The 23,189-nt window shown below is 33.4% G+C and overlaps 1 protein-coding gene across 1 annotated transcript in view; it reads left to right on the plus strand.

Annotated features, from left to right (window-relative positions):
- Nucleotides 1-23,189, plus strand: part of SNTG1 (syntrophin gamma 1) — a 782,410-nt gene that overhangs the window by 698,637 nt on the left and 60,584 nt on the right. The window contains exons 17-18 of the mRNA XM_045845038.1: nt 3,677-3,829; nt 7,421-7,513. Of these exons, the coding sequence (XP_045700994.1) occupies nt 3,677-3,829; nt 7,421-7,513 (246 nt within the window). The remainder of the gene's footprint in view (nt 1-3,676; nt 3,830-7,420; nt 7,514-23,189) is intronic.

A 23,189-nucleotide genomic window follows, 5' to 3' on the forward strand; every position in this document is an offset into this window, starting at 1 on the left:
TGCATCTGAATCACATAAATTCTAGTGCCAAGACAGATGCTCCAAAGGAGAATTTTTGCTCTTTGAAACTATCAGTCTGCTAGTGCTCTGGTGGTCTGTGGGAAGTTATCCCACATCCACCCTGTTTAAGCCACTCACCTCTTTCCCCAAACAGTACTGAACCTAAGAATTTTAATCTTAAAATATTTTATTCTAAATATTAAATATACTTTAATTAAAAATTCAAAAATCTCTGAATATTCAGTATCTTTACTTATTAAGTCATTCTAGACTTTCATGGTCTCAATACAGAATGGATAAGTAGCAAATGTCTGTAAAAGCTTTTTGTAATATATATGATATCAATCAAATAATATATTATTAACAGGAATAACAAATGTCTATAGGGATCAGGGTTATCATATACAAAGCTATTTTGAGCTGGGACAGAATTCTAAATTTCTGTGGACACACACACAAATACAGCACATACAAAAAATTTAGAGAATGGCAAAAGTCAAATGTGCCTAAGTAACATCAGCTTCAGCAAGTATGTTTCCCTTTCATTGTGACTAGTGTTAGTTTTGTTAATAAACTGAGCCTTTCTTACTCTCCTAATGTATATGTCCTACATTCTATACAACAATGCCACACTGTAGTATAAAGGAAGGAGTGTGTGTGTGCATGTACTGAAACATAGAATTCTGAGTCTGATATAACCCAGGCTTTAGTAACACTCAGTATTAGTGATGGCTAATGTTAATTATTAGTGATATTGTTAAACACTTAACATGATGAGCCAGTCCTATTTCTAAGTGATATACATTAAAAGTCATTTAATCTTTACAAGATCCTTGAGGTAAACTACTATGATCCCGTTTTCTTAAATGCCTGCACTATTTCTAAACTGAATGACTTCCAAACTAATGAATTTTAAACCCTAGATGAAACAGTTTCTAAAATGTGGAAGTGACTAATGTATCAAAGATCCATTTCCCTCCTTAGGGAAATGAAGGTGATAGACTAGTTTGATGGATCATTATAAAGATTAATTTAGAGAGTGTATTTGAAAGATATGTTTTATGTTGTTTTTCTAAAGTTTGCTTTATACCCTTTTATATAAGGATTCAGATTTCCTAAGAAGGAGAAACATTGAAGTTCTGTTTTCTCTTTTTCCTGATAAGGCAACTAATATCCAGAAAAATGAATTAATTTGCATGTATAGAGTGTTCGCTTGGATTTATTTTAAATGAAGTCTTAATACCTAAAGTGTATTGTATTTTAATTCAATTATTTATTTAAATTATATTTTTAAAGTTAAAACTTTTACTTTTCAGATGATGGGATTTGCCTGTGAATATATGTCATAATTTACAAATTTAATGATATTCAAAAGAAATATTCTGGCATGCGTAAGGTGACATTTTAATAGAAAAGTGATTTTCCTATCTTAGTATCTGCAATTGGTATAAAAAAATGAAAATATTCAAATTTATGGACATCACTTTCACTTACTTTTGATGTATTCTTATATAGCAAAAATAAAGTGGAAATGATATAATTAATTATATTATTAATTGACTTAATGATGCTACTGTTCTAAATTCTGTATGTCCAAAGCTTCAAAAGGCCAAAACTCAAAACACCAGATTTTGGAGATAGAAAAGGTTGATTGATTGAGAGGGCATTGACAAAGAAGAGGGGAGGTCTATCCTCAAATCCACCCTGAGAAAGTACAGTTTGGGCTTCTTTTATGAAGCTGTGAGTGGGAGGCAAATAAGAGGGAATTTTTTTTTTCTTTAAACTTGTGTCAAAAGCAGAATTTCTCTAACGATTAGCATGACTGTGAAGGATATGGGAACAATACAGGCTTGAAGATGACAGAGTCAGAGACCCAGCATTTCACTCTGTTAAAATGTAACTTAAAAATAAATGTTATTTCCACACATATATTATACTGGTTGAATAATATGTATTCTTTTCATTCTGTGATATACAGAATCAGATTTATAATATTTTGAGTCAAATTCCCAAATTTCTCTTTTGCAATATCTAATGGTGGAAAATATTCCTAAAAATATTTTGTCATATTTCAAAATTTTCACTACATAAAAATATTAAGAATGATATTTTATAAAAATAAAAATAGTATTATTATAATAGGTTATTAAAAATTTCATTTATTTGTACAAGACTTGTACATAAGTCCCTTTAGATACTTGATTAATCACAAAATTCTAATTCAAGATAATTGGCAGGATTTAATTTTGATGGTATGTTTTTTCTTTTCATTTCAATTATTAGGATAATTACAAAAGAATAAAAATAGTTATTTATTGATGAAGACTCCACCCTATGTTTGCTCTCCTTTTTCATAAAAAATCACAATTTTTGTTACTTTTAATTAACTTTATGTATAATGAGAATTTCTTGATTCATGACAAGTTCAATAAAAGAAACAGTAGCAAACATTACAGTAAAAAACAAGTTTAGACAGTTTATGAATTTATATTTAATATAAATATAAAATATGTATCCTTCACCTGCCTTTCTTATCATTTCCATTTTTAATTTCAAAAACACCATTAACTTGAAGGAAATAAGAGTATTAGAGTAGTGATCATGGTATCCAGAAAGGTGAGAAAGAAAGTGACTTGCCATATCAGCAAATATTGGGTTATGTAACTGTAATGTGCAGGAGAGAAGAAATTATGCCTATAGATGCAGAAACTTGCCCTAGGAATAACTCACCAATATTTGGCAAACTTTTCTGCTTTTAGTTTTCTATATTTAAAGTATAATAAAAACTCATGACTACTTATATCAATGTGGTCAATAATTATTCTAAATATATGGTTTACTTTGTTTTTTAAAATAAAAATACACCATGTTTATGCCTGTTGACATCTGGATACTTTAGAAAAGTATATACTTATTAAAAACACATTTGTAATATGTTGTTTCTGTGTAATATTTCTTTGTAAATGTGAGTCATATCCCAGAAATGGCAGTATTTGGTTATTAGTCTGCAGAAAGCATCCAAGATACTTGGAATAAATCTTAAAGACTAGAGAATACTATTGAAGGAGGAGTCATAAATGAGAAAAATGCACAAATGTATGCTTAGCTAGTATTTTATTTCCATCTTTAAATGATACTTTCCAATGTGCAGAAAGTATTCTGGAGCCTATTATTTCTCTTGGGGCCAAACTGATACTCTATTTAATTTTATCTTGACAACTCTGTGAGAAAAAAAGGGAGATTGTATGTTATCCCTTTGTATAGTAAGAAACTTTGCTAGTAAAGTTGAAGCCAGAAATCCTAACTTCTATTTTATGGACATGCTTCAGTGTCAATACAGAGAAGAACTGTGTTAGTCATGAACTTTAAGGCCTAGAATTTTGGCTGCAATGACCTTTTAAATTAAATTTATTGGGGTTACGTTGTTTAATAAAAATATATATGTTTCAGGTATACAATTTTATAATATATCATTTGCATATTGCCTATATGCTCATCACCCAAAGTTTAGTTATCTTCTAAGCAGTGACCATTTTATTGAAGTTTTAGTGATAGAGAGTGTAATCTTTATGACTGGCATCTCCACCATGCATTAATTGACATTGATTTAAGGTATGACAATGTTAGCAATATGAATTGATGTATGCCAGCCTGTATAACTTCAGGTTTTCATCAGGACAGTGACCTGCTGGATCGGCGGAAACACTGTTTCACTGTGCAGTCTGAGACTGGAGAGGACCTCTACTTCTCTGTGGAGTTAGACTGTGACCTCGCCCAATGGGAAAGAGCCTTCCAAACAGCAACCTTTCTGGAAGTGGAAAGGATACAGGTGGGGGTCTGTGGAATGTTAGGGTCTGCAGCTCACACAGGTGCATGTCCACTTGCCTAGAGTTCTCAAATAAATTAAAAATAGTGTGAAAACACAGTTCGCTGAGTGTTGATCTCCTCAAATACATTAGATAATTAGCCATTGTGATTAAATGAATAGTAATGCAGCTTTGAGAAACATTTTATTTTTTTATAATTTGATCTGTCTAGGCTATTTCTTACCATTCATCAAAAGTATAGTGGTAATTTTAATTAGATTCAGCTCCACTTTAAATCTAAATGAAAATATTCTTATTTAATTACTCTTTTACAAGACCATTTCCTGTTCTACCATCATGACCACCTGATTTCAGCTAAATGGCTCCATTCACTCATAATGCTGTTTCTTGCTAGAAAGCCTTCACTTCATTTCTACCCTTCAAAACTACATGTAGACTTTGAAAATTTTTCGTGGATCATAACATCTCTGAAGCTTTTCTTGATTTTCAGTCTACTTTGCCCACTCATCACCACTATTCCACCCACAACAATTCTGTTCAAATTCTGTTTTCAACTTGATAATCTCTCTATTTAATATTTCATTTTAAATCTCTTGATGTTTAGAAATAAGAGAGATGAAATTATGTTGTTTCACTGTATGTCAATACTTTAAAAAATGGATTCATTTATGTAAACCGATATCTTGAGCAATAGCCCATTTATTTGGATTATCACCTTACTTATTCAAAATACCAACTTATGATACACATAGTAACTAAAAACTAAAATGTTTAATGCCTTTTAAGCTTTAGATTTTAAATGTATTTTATAATTTCCCAGTCATAAATTTTCTACAAAAATACAATATTTTATATTGATTACTGTATCAAAAATTAATAGTCAATGACTCAACACTTTGGTAGCATTGTTTTTCAAAATTCTTTTTTTAAATATTTTATTTATTTATTTTTTAGAGAGGGAAGGGAGGGAGAGAGAGAAAGAGAAAGAAACATCAATGTGCGGTTGCTGGGGGTTATGGCCTGCAACCCAGGAATGTACCCTGGCTGGGAATCGAACCTGGGATACTTTGATTCCCAGCCCGCGCTCAATCCACTGAGCTACGCCAGCCAGGGCAATATTCAAAGATATGAACATATTTACATGACAAACATTACAATGTTTCCTTCTATGTTCACAATAGTCCCACTACCATTAAATTTGATTAAGAAATAAAATAAAGGACATATGACCTGTTGTGAAATAAGCAGAAACATGGAAAATTATTGAAATGACTAATGTAGTTAATAAATAAAATTGGTTTTCATTTTGAAATTGATTTTCTTGAATGGGATTGCATGCTAACATTTCCTAGTTTCTAATCTATTCCTTTACTTGCTTACACATTTTCTGATCTCTAATGTACTTAATAATGACATAAATATCAACTAATTTATTTTAAGAGGTAATTCATTGAATGCAGTACATTTCTAAACATTCTACGTCATCTTTGTATTAACACCTTAAAATTTAGAAAATCATAATAAAGCATGCAATTTTATATGAATAAAATCTTATAATATTTCTCTAATATTAAAATTACCAAATAGGACTTAATTCATTCACATTATTTTTAGTACCTTTGCTTGTCTTATTTGTGAACAATTTTCCAAGTAGTAAGTAAATATATTGGTGAGAAGTAGATAATTCTTTTGAACTTACACTAATTCAATTTAAAAATATATATATAGCTATTTTAAAATAGTACTTTTAAGAAAAAGTGTAATACTTTTGAAAACTGGTTTCCTTTAACTATTATTATTTCAAACTCTTTCCTATGTGTTTTATCAAGCTATAGGCAGTTAACTGTCATCTAAAGGAACATATTAAGAAGTATTTTATGTGTGGTGTACCTTTATTGTGTAATAGTATATAATTGTGCAAACATTTTTAAAGTGTTTCTAATTTGAACTTCCCTAAAAAGTATGTTTTGCTTTTTTCTAACTATAATTTAATTTTATTATAAAGTAAATGTAGAAATTAAACAGATCAAATACTTTAATATTAAAATATATTAAGTATAGTAATTATATGTGCTTATTAAGTTTATATATTATAAAATTAAATTTCAGTATGTCTCAATTTATGTCACTTTCAATTTAATGATTATTGAGACAATATGATTTGTTTGTACTTATAAACTTAAAGAAATGAATTTAATGTTCTATAATTTTCAATGTTTCCACCTGACATATTCTTTTTTAAATGATAATACTTGAAAGTAGCAAACAATTATGTCTAAATTGGAGGAAACCTTAAACATTCCTTAATTTGATAATAGTTTTAACAAAACAGTAATGGGTAGGTGCAAGCATGGAATATGCTCATATATTAAATAAAATCACACCCAAAATGAACTGAAAAGGCCTATTAAGTTTGTTTTTTAATATGCTTTTTTTGAAATCCTACTTCCAAATGAATAATTTGACATGGCTATAACTTTCCTGTACAAAGTGGGCTTAAACATATGAATATAGTATATAGCTTTTTGGTGAAGGCAAAAGCATTTATTCATTATTATAGAGAATGTGATTCATTCAATGCACCTTTATATACAGTATACAAAAACATAATACAAAACATAAGATTTAATACTGTACATACAAAAACATATATTGTTTTCTGTACAGTATTTACAAATGATGTAAGAATTGCTTTTGAAAATTTGCATAAGATAGATTTCTCTGTCTCCCTCCTTTTCTTTTTCCTTGTTTAACTACAGTTATTTTTCTTTATTTAAATCCCACTTACAGTTTGCAATGGAATGCAAATGAAACTGGCCCAGAGACATAAAAATGCAACATGTTGCATGAAAGCCCCAAATTTTTATTTTACATGTTATCATTATATTTTAGTATCTAAATTATACTAGTCTTCCCAAAATTTTTAGGTAAGTAAAACTATAATTACTCTATCTCAGTGTGAAAAGTCATTGATTATTGATTTACGAATAATCAACAGTTTATGCAAATAATAAGTGGTAAATGTCTTTGGGAAATAGCTTATGCTACATGGGTGAACATACAGAGACTGTTAAGGTCAAGATGTTTTGTGTATATTTTTGTCTTCATCACAGAATCTATTTATGTGTCTGAAAATTCTCTTTGAACAATATCTGTAAAAGTGGCATGCCAAGAATTTGAGTGATACTTTAATCTTTAATAATTTGCATTTTTTAAATGAAAATGTAGTGATATTTAGCTGGAGGACCAAACAACTTTCATAATCTTGTCTACCCCTAAACATTTTTGTACAAGTTTTATTGCCAATATAGTAGGAGAGGCTGCATCGTGCAAGGAAAAAATAGTCCTTTAAAAAAGATTGGGAACTTGTACCTGCATACCCCTTGGAAGGTCAGAAACAATGTGACTTCTGTTTTATTAACATTATGGTGTTGATAATACTATCTATGTTACACAATTACTGATATTATTATTATCTATTATATAAGCAAGAAATTATTAAAGAAGCTTTCACACAGTCTTGCATAAATAGCTATTAATACTGATATTATATCAATCACATAAAAAGTAACAGTGTTTTCTATTCTGTTTAGTGCAAGACTTATGCATGCGTGGTAGAAAGTCATCTAATGGGACTCACGATTGACTTTAGCACAGGATTTATCTGCTTTGATGCTGCAACAAAGGTAATGTGTTTGGGTCAGCTCTGAGAAGTGTGCTCTGGACATTTTAATTTAAGAATGATTGAAATAACTTCAAACACCTGTCAGCATTTTAATTGGTTAACCTGTGTTAAATTTAAGATTCTCATTTTTGTTAATAAAGTTAAATTATATTTTAATATCTTTATAAAAAACAAATGGTGGAAACAGGGGAAGGAGGTGGGGAGGACTGGGGTGGAGGGGAGGAGTGGGGGGAGAAAGGCAGAAAACTATACTTGAACAATAAAAAGTGTTAAAATTTTTTAAAAGATTTTATTTATTTTTAGAGTGGGAAGGGGGGGGGGAGAGAGAAACATCAATGTGCGGTTGCTGGGGGTTATAGCCTGCAACCCAGGCATGTACCCTGGCTGGGAATTGAACCTGCGACACTTTGGTTCACAGCCCGCACTCAATCCACTGAGCTATGCCAGCCACGGCTAAAAATGTTTTAAAAAATAAAATTTCAATATAACAGATATGTTGCCACAAAACATTAGAACCATATAAACTGCATATATATTATGTTTATATATATATATATATAGACAGAAGACCTAAAAAACAGAATTTACTCCTTAAAAATGGTGCATTTATTCTTACATATTTGAACTTCAGTCACCTTCAAAATACTTTCCATTTGATACAATACACTTTATTGAGATATTTTTCCTACTGCTCAAAATTGTTTTTGAACTTGTTGATTTTGATGCCTTTTAGTGCCTCTGCTGTTTTTTGTTTCACTTCTTCCACATCAGCAAAATATTTCTGTTTGAGGACTTTTTTTTATCAGAGGAACATAAAAAAGTCGATTGGGGCAAAATTGGGTGAATAGGGAGAGTGGGGCATAGGGATCATGCCATTTTTTGCTCAAAAACTGCTCAACACTCTGAGTGGTGTGGGTGGGTGCACTTGTAATTCACTCATCATGAAACGGGAAATGCATTGAAAGAATCTTCAAAAAAAAATTCACTGAAGCCAAAGGCAGCCTCTGACAACAATGCCAACTGGTACAGAAGCACAGATAGGTTCCTAGAATACTCACATTTAAGGGAAGCATGTACCTCCAGTGGCCTGCCCTCCAGAAGATAATTCCATTTTGGGAGAGTCCCCCCTCATATACATATATGTTCATTTTTCTCTTTTCCTAAAGGTATGACATCATATTGAGGGGAAATTTTCTTTCTCAAAACTTTTTTAAGCAAAATGTTCTTTTGATTATTTTCTTCATCAGCATCTCTAATATGAAAGTAGATAAATCATATTTTTTTATTTTTATAAGTAATATATTAGAATTATAAAATGGAGGAATTTGAGTATTTGAAGTTTCTAGCCAGGGCATATAATCCTTGTAAATATTTAACTTCATAAGTTCTTACACTATCTGATTGGGTGCCCTTTCCATAAAGGTTATGGCTCTGGGAGTTATATGTACTGAGTGATGAAGGGTACTTTCTCAGCCAGTCATGTCTAAAACATTTTAAAGCTCAACTGACCCCCTCCCCACCACTCATATCCTATCTCACACAGTACTGCAGTCATTGCTGCATTTTGTGATCCGGGCTGTGGTCCCCAACAGAAACTATTCGATTTCTTCCCATAATGACATCATTTCTTTAGATTCACTCCATTTTCTCCTTTATCAAAGTGTGGTCTCAGAAATAAACTGATGTATTCCTTCTCACTAAGTTTAAGGATTGAGGGTAATTCTTTACTGGCAAACATATTTTACCTAGAAATTAAGCCTTGTATAGGATTTTCAAAAACAGATGCAAATAAAATGTGACAGTAATATAAATATGTGAGAAAGACAGAGTGTATAGACAATGGGATTATTTTGATCTTGGGAAAATGGAATTCTAGTGACACATCCAGTTGTTCACAGCCAAGTAAGATGTGGGTTGATGTTTGGAGATCTTATGATTTTTGTAACTAAGCAACCAAAATTGTCACACAAAATCTCACATTATTTAAAGATGGCCAATGTTTCTTTTTATTTTGAAATTGTAAAGTTAATAAATAGCACACATATGCTGGTCAGATTTGATTGTCCAGCGTGTTGCCTTTGCCTAATGACAAAAATTTCTTCTCTGAATATGGAATTTCAGATGCCAACAGCTCCTTCAATAACTTTCATATGAGACTTATATAAACTCTTTGTATAAACTAAAGTCTCTCCCTCTCCCCCCCATATATGTGTGTGTATGTAATACTTTTCAAGTCAGCACAGACTCATGAGTATTAAATCAGTTTAATTTAATAATTTAATTATCAACCAAATTCATATGTATTTATTAATATAAGTAATTTTAAAAATAAATTAATATGATCAGAGAAAAAAGTTGAAGTCTGATTTTTAAAAAAGGAAATAGTATTGCCACAATTGCCACCAAACCCTATCACATGGTGAAAAAATATATTTTTTATACTAGTAGAGAAGAGGGAAACACAATTCATCTGAACAAATTTTTGAAAGCCTGAATCTATTCTGAGCTTCTCTTTAAGTTGTATTTAATAATGATATGGATCGTCTACACAACATGTGTACAGCTTCTTGCTTGGGTGTGCTGGGCAGGAGGGATTAGTCAGGAGAAGCTAAGCAAATTGTAATGATACCATCCAGGGTAAACTATTAAGTAGGATATGAGATTTTAGTCAGTGCGAGTCTGACCCACAAGAAAAACCCAAGACCTTCAGGAGTAGTAATCATTATCCTTCCATTTCTGACTGCTGTTGGAAGTATCTAACTTCAAGTAAATTAGATATTTGGGAAGGATGGAAAATAATCTATACACATTATAATTAAGAGAGCATCATTGCTAAAACTGTGCCACTTGGAGCATGAAAGGGAGAGCTATTACTAATTATGCCAGCACAACTGGCCAAGACCGGGAGAGCCATGGGCAAACCACCGCACTGTTCTTACTGCAAAAAGGTGGTGTCACCACATGCAGTGAGTCCAGAACTTATTTTCAAATACAAAAAAGGCCATTGTTACATGTAAATTAAAATGTTTCATTCTAATAATTTATTAAAATAATTCAATAAAATTTAGTTATTTTTTCTCCATATGTGTGCGTAAAGAATCTTTAAGGATGAATCCAGCAGATTTTTAAAATGTTTGAATGCTAGAGTTTATGGCAATGATACTACTCATATCCTCTCGGTGTACACATTTTGTCTTTGTGCTCTGCATCTTGATCAGGCTTTGAAGTGACTGCAAACAAACTGATGTTCTTATGATAAAGTACAGATTCCAGGAAAAAAGAGAATGGTGTTCTAAATGGCTAACAGACAGTGACCAGAGGGGAGAGAAGAGGGAATTTCAGGGGAGAGCAGGAAGGGTTTACAGGAACAAATTTAAAGGACATATGGACAAAAACTAGGGGGAGGGTGGTAATGGGGAGGGTTGGGTCGGTGGGCTGGATTGGAAGTCAAAGGGAGAACCTGTACTTGAACAATGATTGAAAAAATAATAATAATAAAGCTGTTTAAAAATAAAATAAATAAAAATAATAATACTTCACTGTTTACACAGCACAAAGGGGAGAATTGACACATTAATGTATTTTAAAACCCCTTTTTCATACTTATAATAAATTTTCAAAAAACAAAATAAACAATAATAAAAAACTAAAGTAAAAGATCAGATCAGGAACTTTTATGGCTGGAAATGAGAGTCAGCATGATTTTAGATTGTTTTAAAATGCTGCAGGTTTGGGAGCAGTGAGATGTCTGGAAATGTCAAGTCGGTTCTCATTATTTATTACTTACGCATGAAAGTCCCCAGAGAAAACCATTCTGAATTCCCCAGAGAGTATAAGACACATGGAATAGCATTGTATTCCACAAATGTCACTTTACATTAGCAACATAGCAATAGGTTATACATTCTTTTTTTTCCCTTTGGTGTTGCTGTGTTGTCATATACAACACAGCTTGATCTCTGTAATCTTCATTTTTATGAAAAAGCAGCCTTTCCAATGTTAGAGAAAGGTTTTCTCACTAATGTGTGAAAGTATGATATTGAATACTTACAGGAGGTCAGTCCACAAGGCATCCAGCTATATAATATGAACAATGCAGCCATTTATTGAAGAAAATACAAGATAAAGGAAACATTGTACATAGGACAATGATGCCCCAGTCCCCTTCAAAGTAGGCACCTTGGGACCTCAAACAGTTCTCCCAATCACCATCAGCTGCCCCGTCCTATTTTTCTGAATCTCATAGATGATATGAAATCTCTTCCCTTTCAAAGGTGATTTAGCTTTGGGAGAAGCCAGAAGTCACAGGGCTCCAAATCTGGGTTGTATGAGAGCTCAGTCACCTGGGTGATGTGATGTTTCACCAAATAACTCCGCCATAGAGGTGATGCATGAGGGGGCATGTTGTCATGCTGAAGCTGTCCGTTGCCCACAGCTGTAGCCTTCTGAATTATCCGAATAGTTTCCTGAATAGTTTTTGTGAAGAAATGTTCAAGCTTAATGCAAAATTGGATGCAGATTGGTTGCCTTACTTATGCTCAGTTATTTTTAATGTGAAGGCCACACAGTACACATGCTCATTCAACAGCATCTACCACTTCCACTGGCTAGTACAGAGAAGTCATTGTTCACACATGCACATTCCAGTCTACTCTCCTTGGCTGCCAGGTTACAATGATGTCATGCAAACTGTTCTCACTATATTAACAATGGCCAGACTTTTTCCAGACATATCTTGTATAATTCTCATATCTTAAACTATAGATTTGTTTCCATTAAATTAATTTAAAATGCAAATGTGCATTAAGTAATTATAGATAATAGATTTCCGTGTAAACAGAGACTTTAAGAGTAATAGTTTCAAATATTTACTGAAAATTTGCTGTCTGTAGAGGGGCACAGAAGGGGTACACGTTAGTCTTGGGTGTTCAAGGAATGCTTCACAGAAATTGAGATACTAAGGGTAAGATTTTCCAAATATTTGTCAGTAAAGAAGGACATTTAATTTGATGTCATAGGAGATGAGAGATCAAGTCGGTGGGTAACCAAGAGTCAGATTACAAAAAGGGGCCTATTAAAGAATTTGGATTTGCTACTAAGAAAATAATACTTTTGAAGGGTTTAAGACATAAGAAGGAAATGATCAAATGTGTATTTGACAAAACAAAACTTGTAGGACAATATGTGGCTGACATTGAGAAAAGATGAACAAACTCCAGATTCTAATTTTATAAAATCTGCCCCGCACTGGCCATCTATCACTCTATGCCACATCCCTGAGAAAACAATGTGCATGGTAGATGAGGTCAAACACGTTGTTACAAATTGAGCATGAAAATAATCTCATCATGTATTTACTATGAGTGAGAAATGAGTAAGGAAGTGGAAATAGGACAGCACTTGAAAAAATAAAACTGGACCATGTGGTTAAGTGCCATTGCATGTTTGAGCTGAAGCAGATGGACACTGTGGACGGACTATTCTGGCCCAGGTGTACAGATTGCATTGATTGCATGGAGGCAAGACTGAATTAATGGTTGTCTATGTTTCCCCTTGATAATTTAGGAGAATAACTTATTTTTAAACCATGAAATTTTGTAGAAAAACAATAACAAAATGAGGGACAGTGCTTTTTATCTATTTCAAGCAGGTAATGCCTGGGCTCTAATGGTTAAGATGAGGATGAAGGCACTGCAGACCCCCATCATTCCCAGCCATGCTGAAGTCCAGAGAGTGAGTCCCACTCCAAGGGCTCCACTGGCCATAATTGGGGCATGAGGACTTCCATCCTAGGTTAAAGTCCATTGCAATGTATGGAACACTATAAATCTTGACTCTTAAACCTGGGTAAAAGTAAAAGACAGTATTACTCATATTCTGACTGTTTCTCTGGTAGAATTTCTGAATTCATTAGTTCCCCCAAATTGTTATAGTCTGGTAGATTTTTAAAATTGTTTTAATAGTTAAAACTATTTGAGAAATGCAAAGAGAGTGTTTCTTAAAAGCTTTACTTAAAAACTTTTTTATTTCAGTATATCTAAAAACACACATAATATTAAAAATATATTTTGAAATCGTGGTTGGAATATAGATCTATGAAGATAATAAATTATGAAGTAACATTTTAAGTATGTTAGAAGCTATTATAATTAAGTATGTTTCATTTTGTATCCATAACTTTCAATACATATAAATTTAAAACATTATCTAGGGGAAATCTGCACAATCCATGCATGTGCATGGTGACCTTCATGTTAGAAACTTATGTTCTATGCAATAAAAGAAAGTCACCTTTACTGAAATAATTTCCTCTTGTTTTCTATATTTTATTTATAAAATTAGAAGGCATTCTGTTCCTAAATGATTGTACTTCTGCACTAATTCATTGTTAATACAATGATTAATAAGATATCTCAATACTTATATTTTATTCATACTGTTACCAGGACCCCAATATTTGAGTCCATCTTCCTATATAGCCTGGCCCCCCAAAATTTATGAGCAGGAGTTTGCAATATAAAAATTATGTTTATTAAATAATTTTCTAGTTCAGAGTATGGGGAAATAATGGTCTAAAGACTGGATTCCCAGGTGTTGTCACAAGACACCATGACTTAAGGAGTTAGGGGTCTTGCTGGAAGCTGATTGAACAGAGGCGAAGTAAAGTTAATAACAAATCATTTCTTTAGGTCTTGCAGACAGCTCCATGGGCAGCTCTGGTGTCCCTCTGTCCATTATCATGGGAAAGTAGCCAGGAGGTCATTTCACTTTAGGGCTCAAGAGCTGAAATATAACAGCCTGCCAGATGTCAGTCAATGTGACCATAAACCAGGTCCAGGCTATTGTCCTCTGCTGCCTTGTGGGCTTTCTATTCATCTGGAGGGGAAAGGCTTGACTATGAGGGCATAACCTATGACTATATATATATATATATATATATAGCAACGCAAACACACAAACACACAGATATGATTTCCAGAGTTAGAATTTAAAACTAAATTTAATCAAAGTCATAAGGACCCTTGGTTTTAATACCTTTTCACCACAAGATATATGACCTTCATATATATATATATATATATATATATATATATATATATATATACACACACACACACACATTACATAATATGTGTATTTGACTTTTTCTAAAAAGTGGTTACATAATTATATCATAATTATAATGTAAATTCCATAGTTCTGGCTTCTCAAAATAGAATTAAACCTTTAAATTTTTTTTCATTTCACTTATTTTATAGTATTGGAATTATTCATACCAAAGGTGATGATTGATTATTCAGAACCCAAAAGGAAAATTTAAAATTATTCAAATGACTATCTACTTGAAATGTCTTCCACATAAATAGAAATTTTAAATATAAGTCTGCTGTGATGTCATTATGGCAATATTTATATAAATCTTACCATATTTGTTTTTACAGTATCTTTCAATCTTTTATTTTCTATTTGTATAATTTATAGCTCCAAAACATGGACAAAGACAGCTATTTGATGGAATTTTTATATTCTTCTTCAGATAAATTATCTTTTCTTTGCCTTTAGGAGAATGAGTAACATTGCTTTTTTTTTTTTTCAAAACAAACTCAGGCATTTAGGGAAACAATCTATCTGGTAATTTCTTTTTAACCCTCAAGCATTTCAAAGATCCCCCTAAAATGAATGTTCAAAAGGAAAATATTAACACTAGTTTTCATAACAGAATATTAGCTAACTGTAATATATAATAAAATCCTGGATTTTTGTTCACTAGTTGCAATCCAAGGACATTATAAAGTACTGTAGAAATTAACACATTTTATTGCCTATAGTATTTATAATTTGAGTATGTAAAGAACTAAATCAGGTAAGAATCAAAAGTTCTTCAAAGGTTAAGTAATGAGGCAGCAAATAATGAGAAGTCTTGGTCCTCACAGTAAAAGTTGACACTTTACATCAGTTAGCTGAGGCCACAAAATTTCTATGTAACATACACACAATGACAACACTTCCCTGGCTTACAGACGTGAATATTTATTTCTCACATTTCTGTGGGATTCAGACTAGTATTGATCTGAAGAGGGCTCATCAGGAAGTCTGCAGTTTGAATGGTTCCTTCAAACACCTGCTTTTTGGTTCTTCTCTGCTTGTGCCTTATTCTTCTTGGAATCAGGCTAGCCCAGGGATGCCCACTTCTTGCAGATGGCAAAGGCAGAAGAGAGCAAGCATAATATGCAATTCTTTAGCCTTTGCTGTTAGAATAATTGAAAAATTGGTCAAAGCATTTCATGTGACTGAGATCACAACCAAGTAAGAAGATAGATCATGCTAGTCCATGGTAGGAGGACTTCACAGTTATACTGCAATAGGCATGGATATCAGGAATGGTGAAAATTAGGGCTGATATGACATTAGTGCCAAAGACCATGGAAAACCAAGAACAGACGTTATGTGAGTAACAGAATGCAATCTACAATGACACAATGACTTTGGTACCCTGGTAGAGAATGATTTGGAGAGAGGGAAGAGTGAATGTTGGGAAGGGAGGAGGTAATTAGAAGACCTATGGCTTAGATTAGGGAGCTTTGAGAATGCAGAGCAGCAAGGATTGATTAATAACTATGATAAATTCTCAATAGGGCTTGGGAAGACAAAGGATGGAACTATGTATGACAACAAAGTTTCTGACCTGAAAAATTGTGTGGGAAAAGGAAATATAATAAAAAATAAGAGGATTTTCAAGACATCTTTTGAATTAACTGTCATGATAGTAGCTTTGGAGAGGTCACTGAATATTATTATGTTCAGTATAAAAATGAAAACACTTTTTCACATTTCTAATGCTATGTATCTTATATTAGTTAAATAACTTGTCTCTCTATCTTAGAAAAACACAACACAGTGTGATATATCAATTCAGATATTATAAACAAAGTATATTGTGGACTTAAATGCTAAGGTATACTTCTAATAGCTTTTCCATATATGGTGAAGTGTTATATAACATATTACTCATCTGAGAATGACTCTTCTCTAAAGAGACTTCCTGATCTTGCCCTGGCCAAGTGGTTCAGTTGGTTGGGACATTGTCCCATTTACCAAAATGTTGCTAGTTTGATTCCTGGTCAGAGAACATACCTGGGTTGCAGGATTGATCCCAGTCAGGGTATGTATGGGAGGCAACTGATATCTGTCTGTCTGTTTCTCTGTCTCCCTGCTCTTTAATTTCAAATCAATAAAAATGTGTCATCAAGTAAGGATCATTTTTTTTAAGAAAAGAGAGACTTTCTAGTCTCTAATAAAAAATTTCTGATTGGCAGGATTCACCAGGAAACCAAAATACCAAGTATTTCCAAATTCATTTTACACTTCAGCGGAGACCACCCAAGCTTATCTATTCTTAATAGATTCATTCATGCATTAGACTTACACATTCTCTCTCCAACCCTGCATAATTTAGACTCTCATGTCCAATTGCTTGCAATGTTATTTGGCCTTTTTAACTAAATCAAAATGATTCAATGCAGAAAGATTATATATCACAAAATAATCCATTATATGTTGCTGATTTAATGACTATAGTTGTTTTCCAAGTTATGACATTTACATTTGAGTCAAATGTAAACTACCAATTTCTAGAAATACAAAGTTCTTTTACTTTGGGGAGTTATTATGTAAGGGGGGAAAATGATTGATTCATACCAATAAAGCTCATAATTAAATTTTAGAAATCAAATTATAAAATGTGAAGAATAGTGCTGCCTCAAAATAAAGATATGCAGAAACTTACATGTTACATTAGCAGTTATTTAATAAAGTGCTTAATCTCTGTCAGTGGAGCAGCCTACAGACAATCTAGAAGGAATAAAACAGTGATGGCTTATCACATTGCACAGGCATTTTGACTTAGATAAAGCTGTTGCAGGAAACTCATTTTTCTCTCAGAGCCGTTACTATCCATTGGGCTGGTTATGTGTGCAGATGATCAAAAGAAATAATTAGAAAAAAAGTTGATTTTGATAATAAGAAGTATAAATGCAACTAAATTTTATTGTGTTGCCAGAAAACAGCAACAATAAACAAAACAAAACCAGAGCCCTGAATATTTGAGAAATTTATACCAATAAAACCAAGTTTTCTTGCCAGTGTCTATTAAGTAGCCAACATGTAAAGTTTCTCAAAATCAAATTAGTATATTAAGAATAACAAATGGCATTCTATGTCCAACAGTATGTGAAAAGATGTTAGTGCTTCTTTCTCACATGCATTTTGGTCATCCTTTTGAAAATATTTACATACCCATTATTAAAATAATTATTCTCTGCACATCAACTCACCAGATTAATGATTTTATTACAAAATATCCCACAAGATCTGAGTTCAGAAACACTTACTTTGCTTTTTTAAAATTTCATTATAGATTCCAAATGAATTCTTAGAGTGAAAATGAGTCTTGTCTTTGAATGTTTCATGTGTTTGATGGATGGGGATACACACACACACACACACACACACACACACTTATAAGCAAAGATTTGGAAGAATCAATTTAAATGAAATACGTTGATAGAGACTCTGAACTTGATTGGAGAACTTCATCCAGTCGTTAATTTAGGCAACCCTCCTGATGATAATGAATTTCTGTTCTATTAACTCCAGCTCAGACATGCATCTTGGTCTTTAAGGCTGCATATTCACTACAGTGTGTCCAACACTGAGCTTCTTGTTCAATTTGGTTTGAGTTCTTTATCAAAAAAAATCAAAATTATGTTTTTTGTTTTATTTTTTATTATTAATATATTTTATTGACTATGCTATTACAATTGCCCCATTTTTCCCCTTCAATCCCCTCCACCCTGCCCACCCCTCCCACCCACATCACCCCCCTTAGTTCATGTCCATGTGTCATAAGTTCTTTAGCTTCTACATTTCCCATACTATTCTTGCCCTCCCCCTGTCTATTTTCTACCTACCATCTATGCTACTTATTCTCTGTACCTTTTCCCCCTCTCTCCTACTCCCACTCCCCTGCTGTTAACCCTCCATGTGATCTCCATTTATGTGGTTCTGTTTCTGTTCTAGTTGTTTGCTTAGTTTGCTTTTGTTTTAGGTGTGGTTGTTACTAACTGAGTTTGATGTCTTTTTTGCTGTTCATATTTTTTATCTTATTTTTCTTAGATAAGTCCGTTTAACATTTCATATAATAAGGGCTTGGTGATGATGAACTCCTTTAACTTGGCCTTATCTGAGAAGCACTTTATCTACCCTTCCATTCTAAATGAAAGCTTGGCTGGATAGTGCAATATTGGATGTAGGCCCTTGCCTTTCATGACTTTGAATACTTCTTTACAGCCCCTTCTTGCCTTCAAGATCTCTTGAGAAATCAGCTGACATTCTGATGGGAACCCCTTTGTAGGTAACTGTGTCCTTATCTCTTGCTGCTTCTAGAATTCTCTCCTTCATTTTTACCTTGAGTAATGTAATTATGATGTACGTTGGGGTGTTCCTCTTTGGGTCCAACCTCTTTGGGACTCTCTGAGCTTTCTGGGAAGCTCAGAGAGTCCCAAAATTATGTTTTATACTCTACTTCTTCCTCAACAACTCCCTCTAAATAAATCTAGAAGGTGTACCCTAACTTGGATAATCCCATATCGCTTGGATTAATATAATATTGTTCCACAGGCCTTCTCAATTTATCTATTGAACACCCACTTTTTATGCATCAGCTATGTGCCATAACCAGTGATAGACACTAGGAATACAGAAATAGACATAGTTGAATCTTTAAAAGAGTCTGAAATCTCTGGGAAAAACAAATCTGGACCTGAATGCTTTCAGAAAGTGTGGGGAGAAGCGAAAGCATTTTAAATACTTAGAGTTACACCCTTCTCTGTTCCACTCCACACCATTACAAGATTAATAATACTTCCTTTTAAATATATTTTATTGATTATGCTGTTACAGTTGTCCCATTTTTTTCTCACCTTTATTTCCCTCTGCCCTGTACCCCCCCTCCTACCAGCATTCCCAACCACCTCAGTTTGTGTCCATACATGCAAGTCATACATATAAATTCTTTGGCTTCTTCATTCCCTGTACTATTCTTAACCTCCTCCCATCTATTTTGTACCTACCATTTATACTTCTTACACACTGTACCTTTTCCTCCATTCTCTATTTTCCCCCTCTTCACTGATAACCCTCCATGTGATCTCCACTTCTGTGAATCTGTTCCTGTTCTAGTTGTTTGCTCAGTTTGTTTCCATTTTTGTCTTTTTAAGTTCAGTTGTTAATAGCTGTGAGTTTGCTGTCCTTTTACAGTTCGTATTTTTTATCTTTTTTGTAGATAAGTCAGTCCATTTAACATTTCATATAATAAGGCCTTGGCGATAATAAATTCCTTTAACTTGACCTTATCTGAGAAGCACTTTATCTGCCCTTCCATTGTAAATGGTAGCTTTGCTAGATAGAGAATACTGAGTGTAGGTCCTTGCCTTTGATGACTTTGAATACCTCTTTCCAGACCATTCTTGCCTGCAAGGTACCTTTTGAGAAATCTGCTGGTAGTCTTATGGAAATCCTTTGTAGATAACTCTCTTCTTTTTTCTCACTGCTTTTAAGATTTTCTCCTTATGTTTAATCTTGGGTAATACAATTATAATGTGCCTTGGTGTGTGCTTCCTTGGGTCCAACTTCTTTGGGCTTCCTGGCCTTCCTGGAAGTCTATTTCCTTTGCCAGATTGGGGAGGTTCTCCATTATTTTTTCAAATAAATTTTCAATTTCTTGCTCTTCCTCTTCCCCTTCTGGCATGCTGATGATTCAGATGTTGGGGCATTTAAAGTGTCCAGGAGGTTCCTTATCCTCTCCTCATTTTTTTTTAATTCTTATTTCTTCATCTTGTTCTGGCTGACTGTTTATTTCTTCCTTCTGATCTAAACCATTGATTGAATTCCAGTTCCCCTCCTTTCACTGTTGATTCCCTGAACATTTTCCTGTTTTCATTTTCCATAGCCTTCACTTTTTCCTCTATTTTGCAACCATACTCAACCATTTCTGATTACAGTATTCAGAAACAGTGAGGTTCCTGATTATCAGTATTTTGAACTGTACATCTGATAGGTTGGCTAGTTGTATATTTTCTGGAGCTTTGATCTATTCTTTCATTTGGGCTTTTTTTTTTTTTGTCTTGGCCTGCCTGTTACTTTGTCAGTAGCAGAGCCTTAGATAATGGCCAGGGCAGGGTAACCCACATTGCTGTATTGCATCACTGTGTGTAACGGAGTGGTCCAAGAGGGAACAATGCCACTTACCTCTGCTCTCAAGGGCTTTCAGTCACTTCCTCTGCTACCCTCAAGCAAATTGGGCCCTTCTGGTGCTGATTCCTAGGTGGGTGGGTTTCTGTATGCTCTAGGACCCTGTGGGTCTCTCCAAAGAAATCTTCTGTGAAGCTGGGAGTTTTTCTCACCACCACAACCCCCACAGGCATTTTCAGTCAGAGGCTTTGAGTCTTTATTTCCCTGTACTGGGATCCTGGGTTCTGCAGCCTGTCTAGCTCCCCAGTTGTTTCTCCTGGTTTATCAGTACACAAATGTGGGACAGCCCATTCCACTATCCACTGCCTCATCATGTCTGCCAGCCACCATCTCTCCTGGTCCTCTAGCTGCTGCCTTGCCTTGATTTCTCTCCACCCTGGCTGCTCATCTCTGCCCCTCCTACCAGTCTGGATGAATGTTTCTTTAACTCCTTGGTTGTCAGACTTCCATACAATTTGATTTTCTGTAAGTTCTAGTTTTTTTTTTAATTTGTTGTCCTTCTTTTGGTTATGTGAGGAGGCAAAGTGTATCTACCTACACCTTCTTCTTGGCCGTATGTCTCAGATTAATAACACTTCTATGATGTAAAGTCAACTATGTCAGTAGTCTCTCTTGCTAAATTACTTTAGTGGCTTCTTACTGCCTTGAAGACAACCATTAGCATAATAGACAAGCCTTTCAATGCTCTGGCCTCTGCTTGCAATTTAGCATCATCTCCTGTTTTCCCTCAGCTCTGTGGCTCAACCATACTCCATGACTTTCCAAATAAGATTCCCATGACTTATTTTTATCCTTGAATGTAAATCTTTATCCAGAAAGCCTTCTTTCACCAATCTGATTTAGATGTCCCTTTGAGAGCAGAGAATTGTAAACACCCTAACATACCACTTATCAATCATTATGCCTTGCAACTGAGTCTGGTGGAGATATTAACTCTAATCCTTTGTCTAGACTCAAGCACAGGACAAGCACATTTAATTTAATGACTAGTGATGAAGATATGAATAGATATGATACTTTTAAGGAAATAAATGAAATTTATGAGCTTTCATCTATTATGAGATCTTTTTGTTTCTATTTTATACTTTTATTTATCATCACCATTCAGATTTACAAAATTTATAAGATTATTGTGTAGATGAAGTGCTGATGTTAGTAAAAATGCAATTACTTAAGTCCCCAAATACTTACTTATGATAATTTCACATGAATGAAATATTATAGAAATATAAAGATGTGTAAAGAAAACATTGTTTTACAGAAAAGATTCCTCATAGTATTCTAGTAAATATGCTCCCTAGCCCACACATAAAAAGGAAGAAAAAGGAGCCACTTTTAGAACATTAACATTGAGGGGGGGGTGATGAAAAGATAGAAGACAAAAGCGGACATATGTTTGTGGACTTTCTGTCATTTTGAATGATGATGAAAAATGGAAATAGGATTGTATGGGAAGATTTGATATACTGCATAATTAGAAGACTCATACAATCTGCAAGAAAAATAAACATGTTTATAGGTATTGCTGGGACAACAGTTAAATATCAGATACCATGTGATTGGTGTTATATAGAGCAAATTGAATCCTAGCTTCAAAACACCTTTGTTGTAATTTTTTATTTGTTTTATGTAATAAATTGTAATCCATATGAATTGTGGTCTTGGTGTCTTTACCCCCTCAGTAGTAATGGCCTACTTCCATTTTTTCATAAAACTTATGGCATATAGCTTAAATTACCTTTATATGTAAAAATTGTTTCAGTTTTTTTGAAGAGAAATTTTTATATGAGGTGTAGACGTTCGGGGCATACAAACAGTGAAACGATAAGGAAATTGATAAGGGATCTATTATAGGTTATTTTTGCCTGTTCTTGTTCAACATTATAGTTTTATTATCATTATATAACTTTCTTTTTATTTTTTGTAATTAATGAATTTTTGGAATACTATTTGTTTAAGGAATACTTGATGCTATATGAAGTTGAATTCATTCACTAACCTGCATCTCTTAATTGAGCTAGCTTTGCATCCCGGCTCTCTCTGATGGATTACAGCCAGCTGTGAGAATCTTGATTATAAAGAACAAAAATAAATAGCAAGGATAGGTTTTTTTTTCTTTTTCCTTCCCACTGAAGTTATCTACATAAGTGGCTCTTTCTAGCCTTAAACCAATTCCAACAATGGATCTTACACAAATAAATAGCTTAATGGAATATTTTTACTTGTAGAAAGAGAAAAGAAAGGTTAAAATAATAACAAAATTATAGGGAAGAATAAACTATGACTCAGAAAACACTATGTTTGAAAAAAATCAATAAATTGCTTTTCTGGGTTTAATGTTTTGTACTAAATGTGACTCTGGGTTT

Source organism: Phyllostomus hastatus, unplaced genomic scaffold (assembly GCF_019186645.2).
Source record: "Phyllostomus hastatus isolate PE091 unplaced genomic scaffold, TTU_PhHast_1.1 phas_contig_449, whole genome shotgun sequence".
NCBI classification, from domain to species: Eukaryota; Metazoa; Chordata; class Mammalia; order Chiroptera; family Phyllostomidae; genus Phyllostomus; species Phyllostomus hastatus.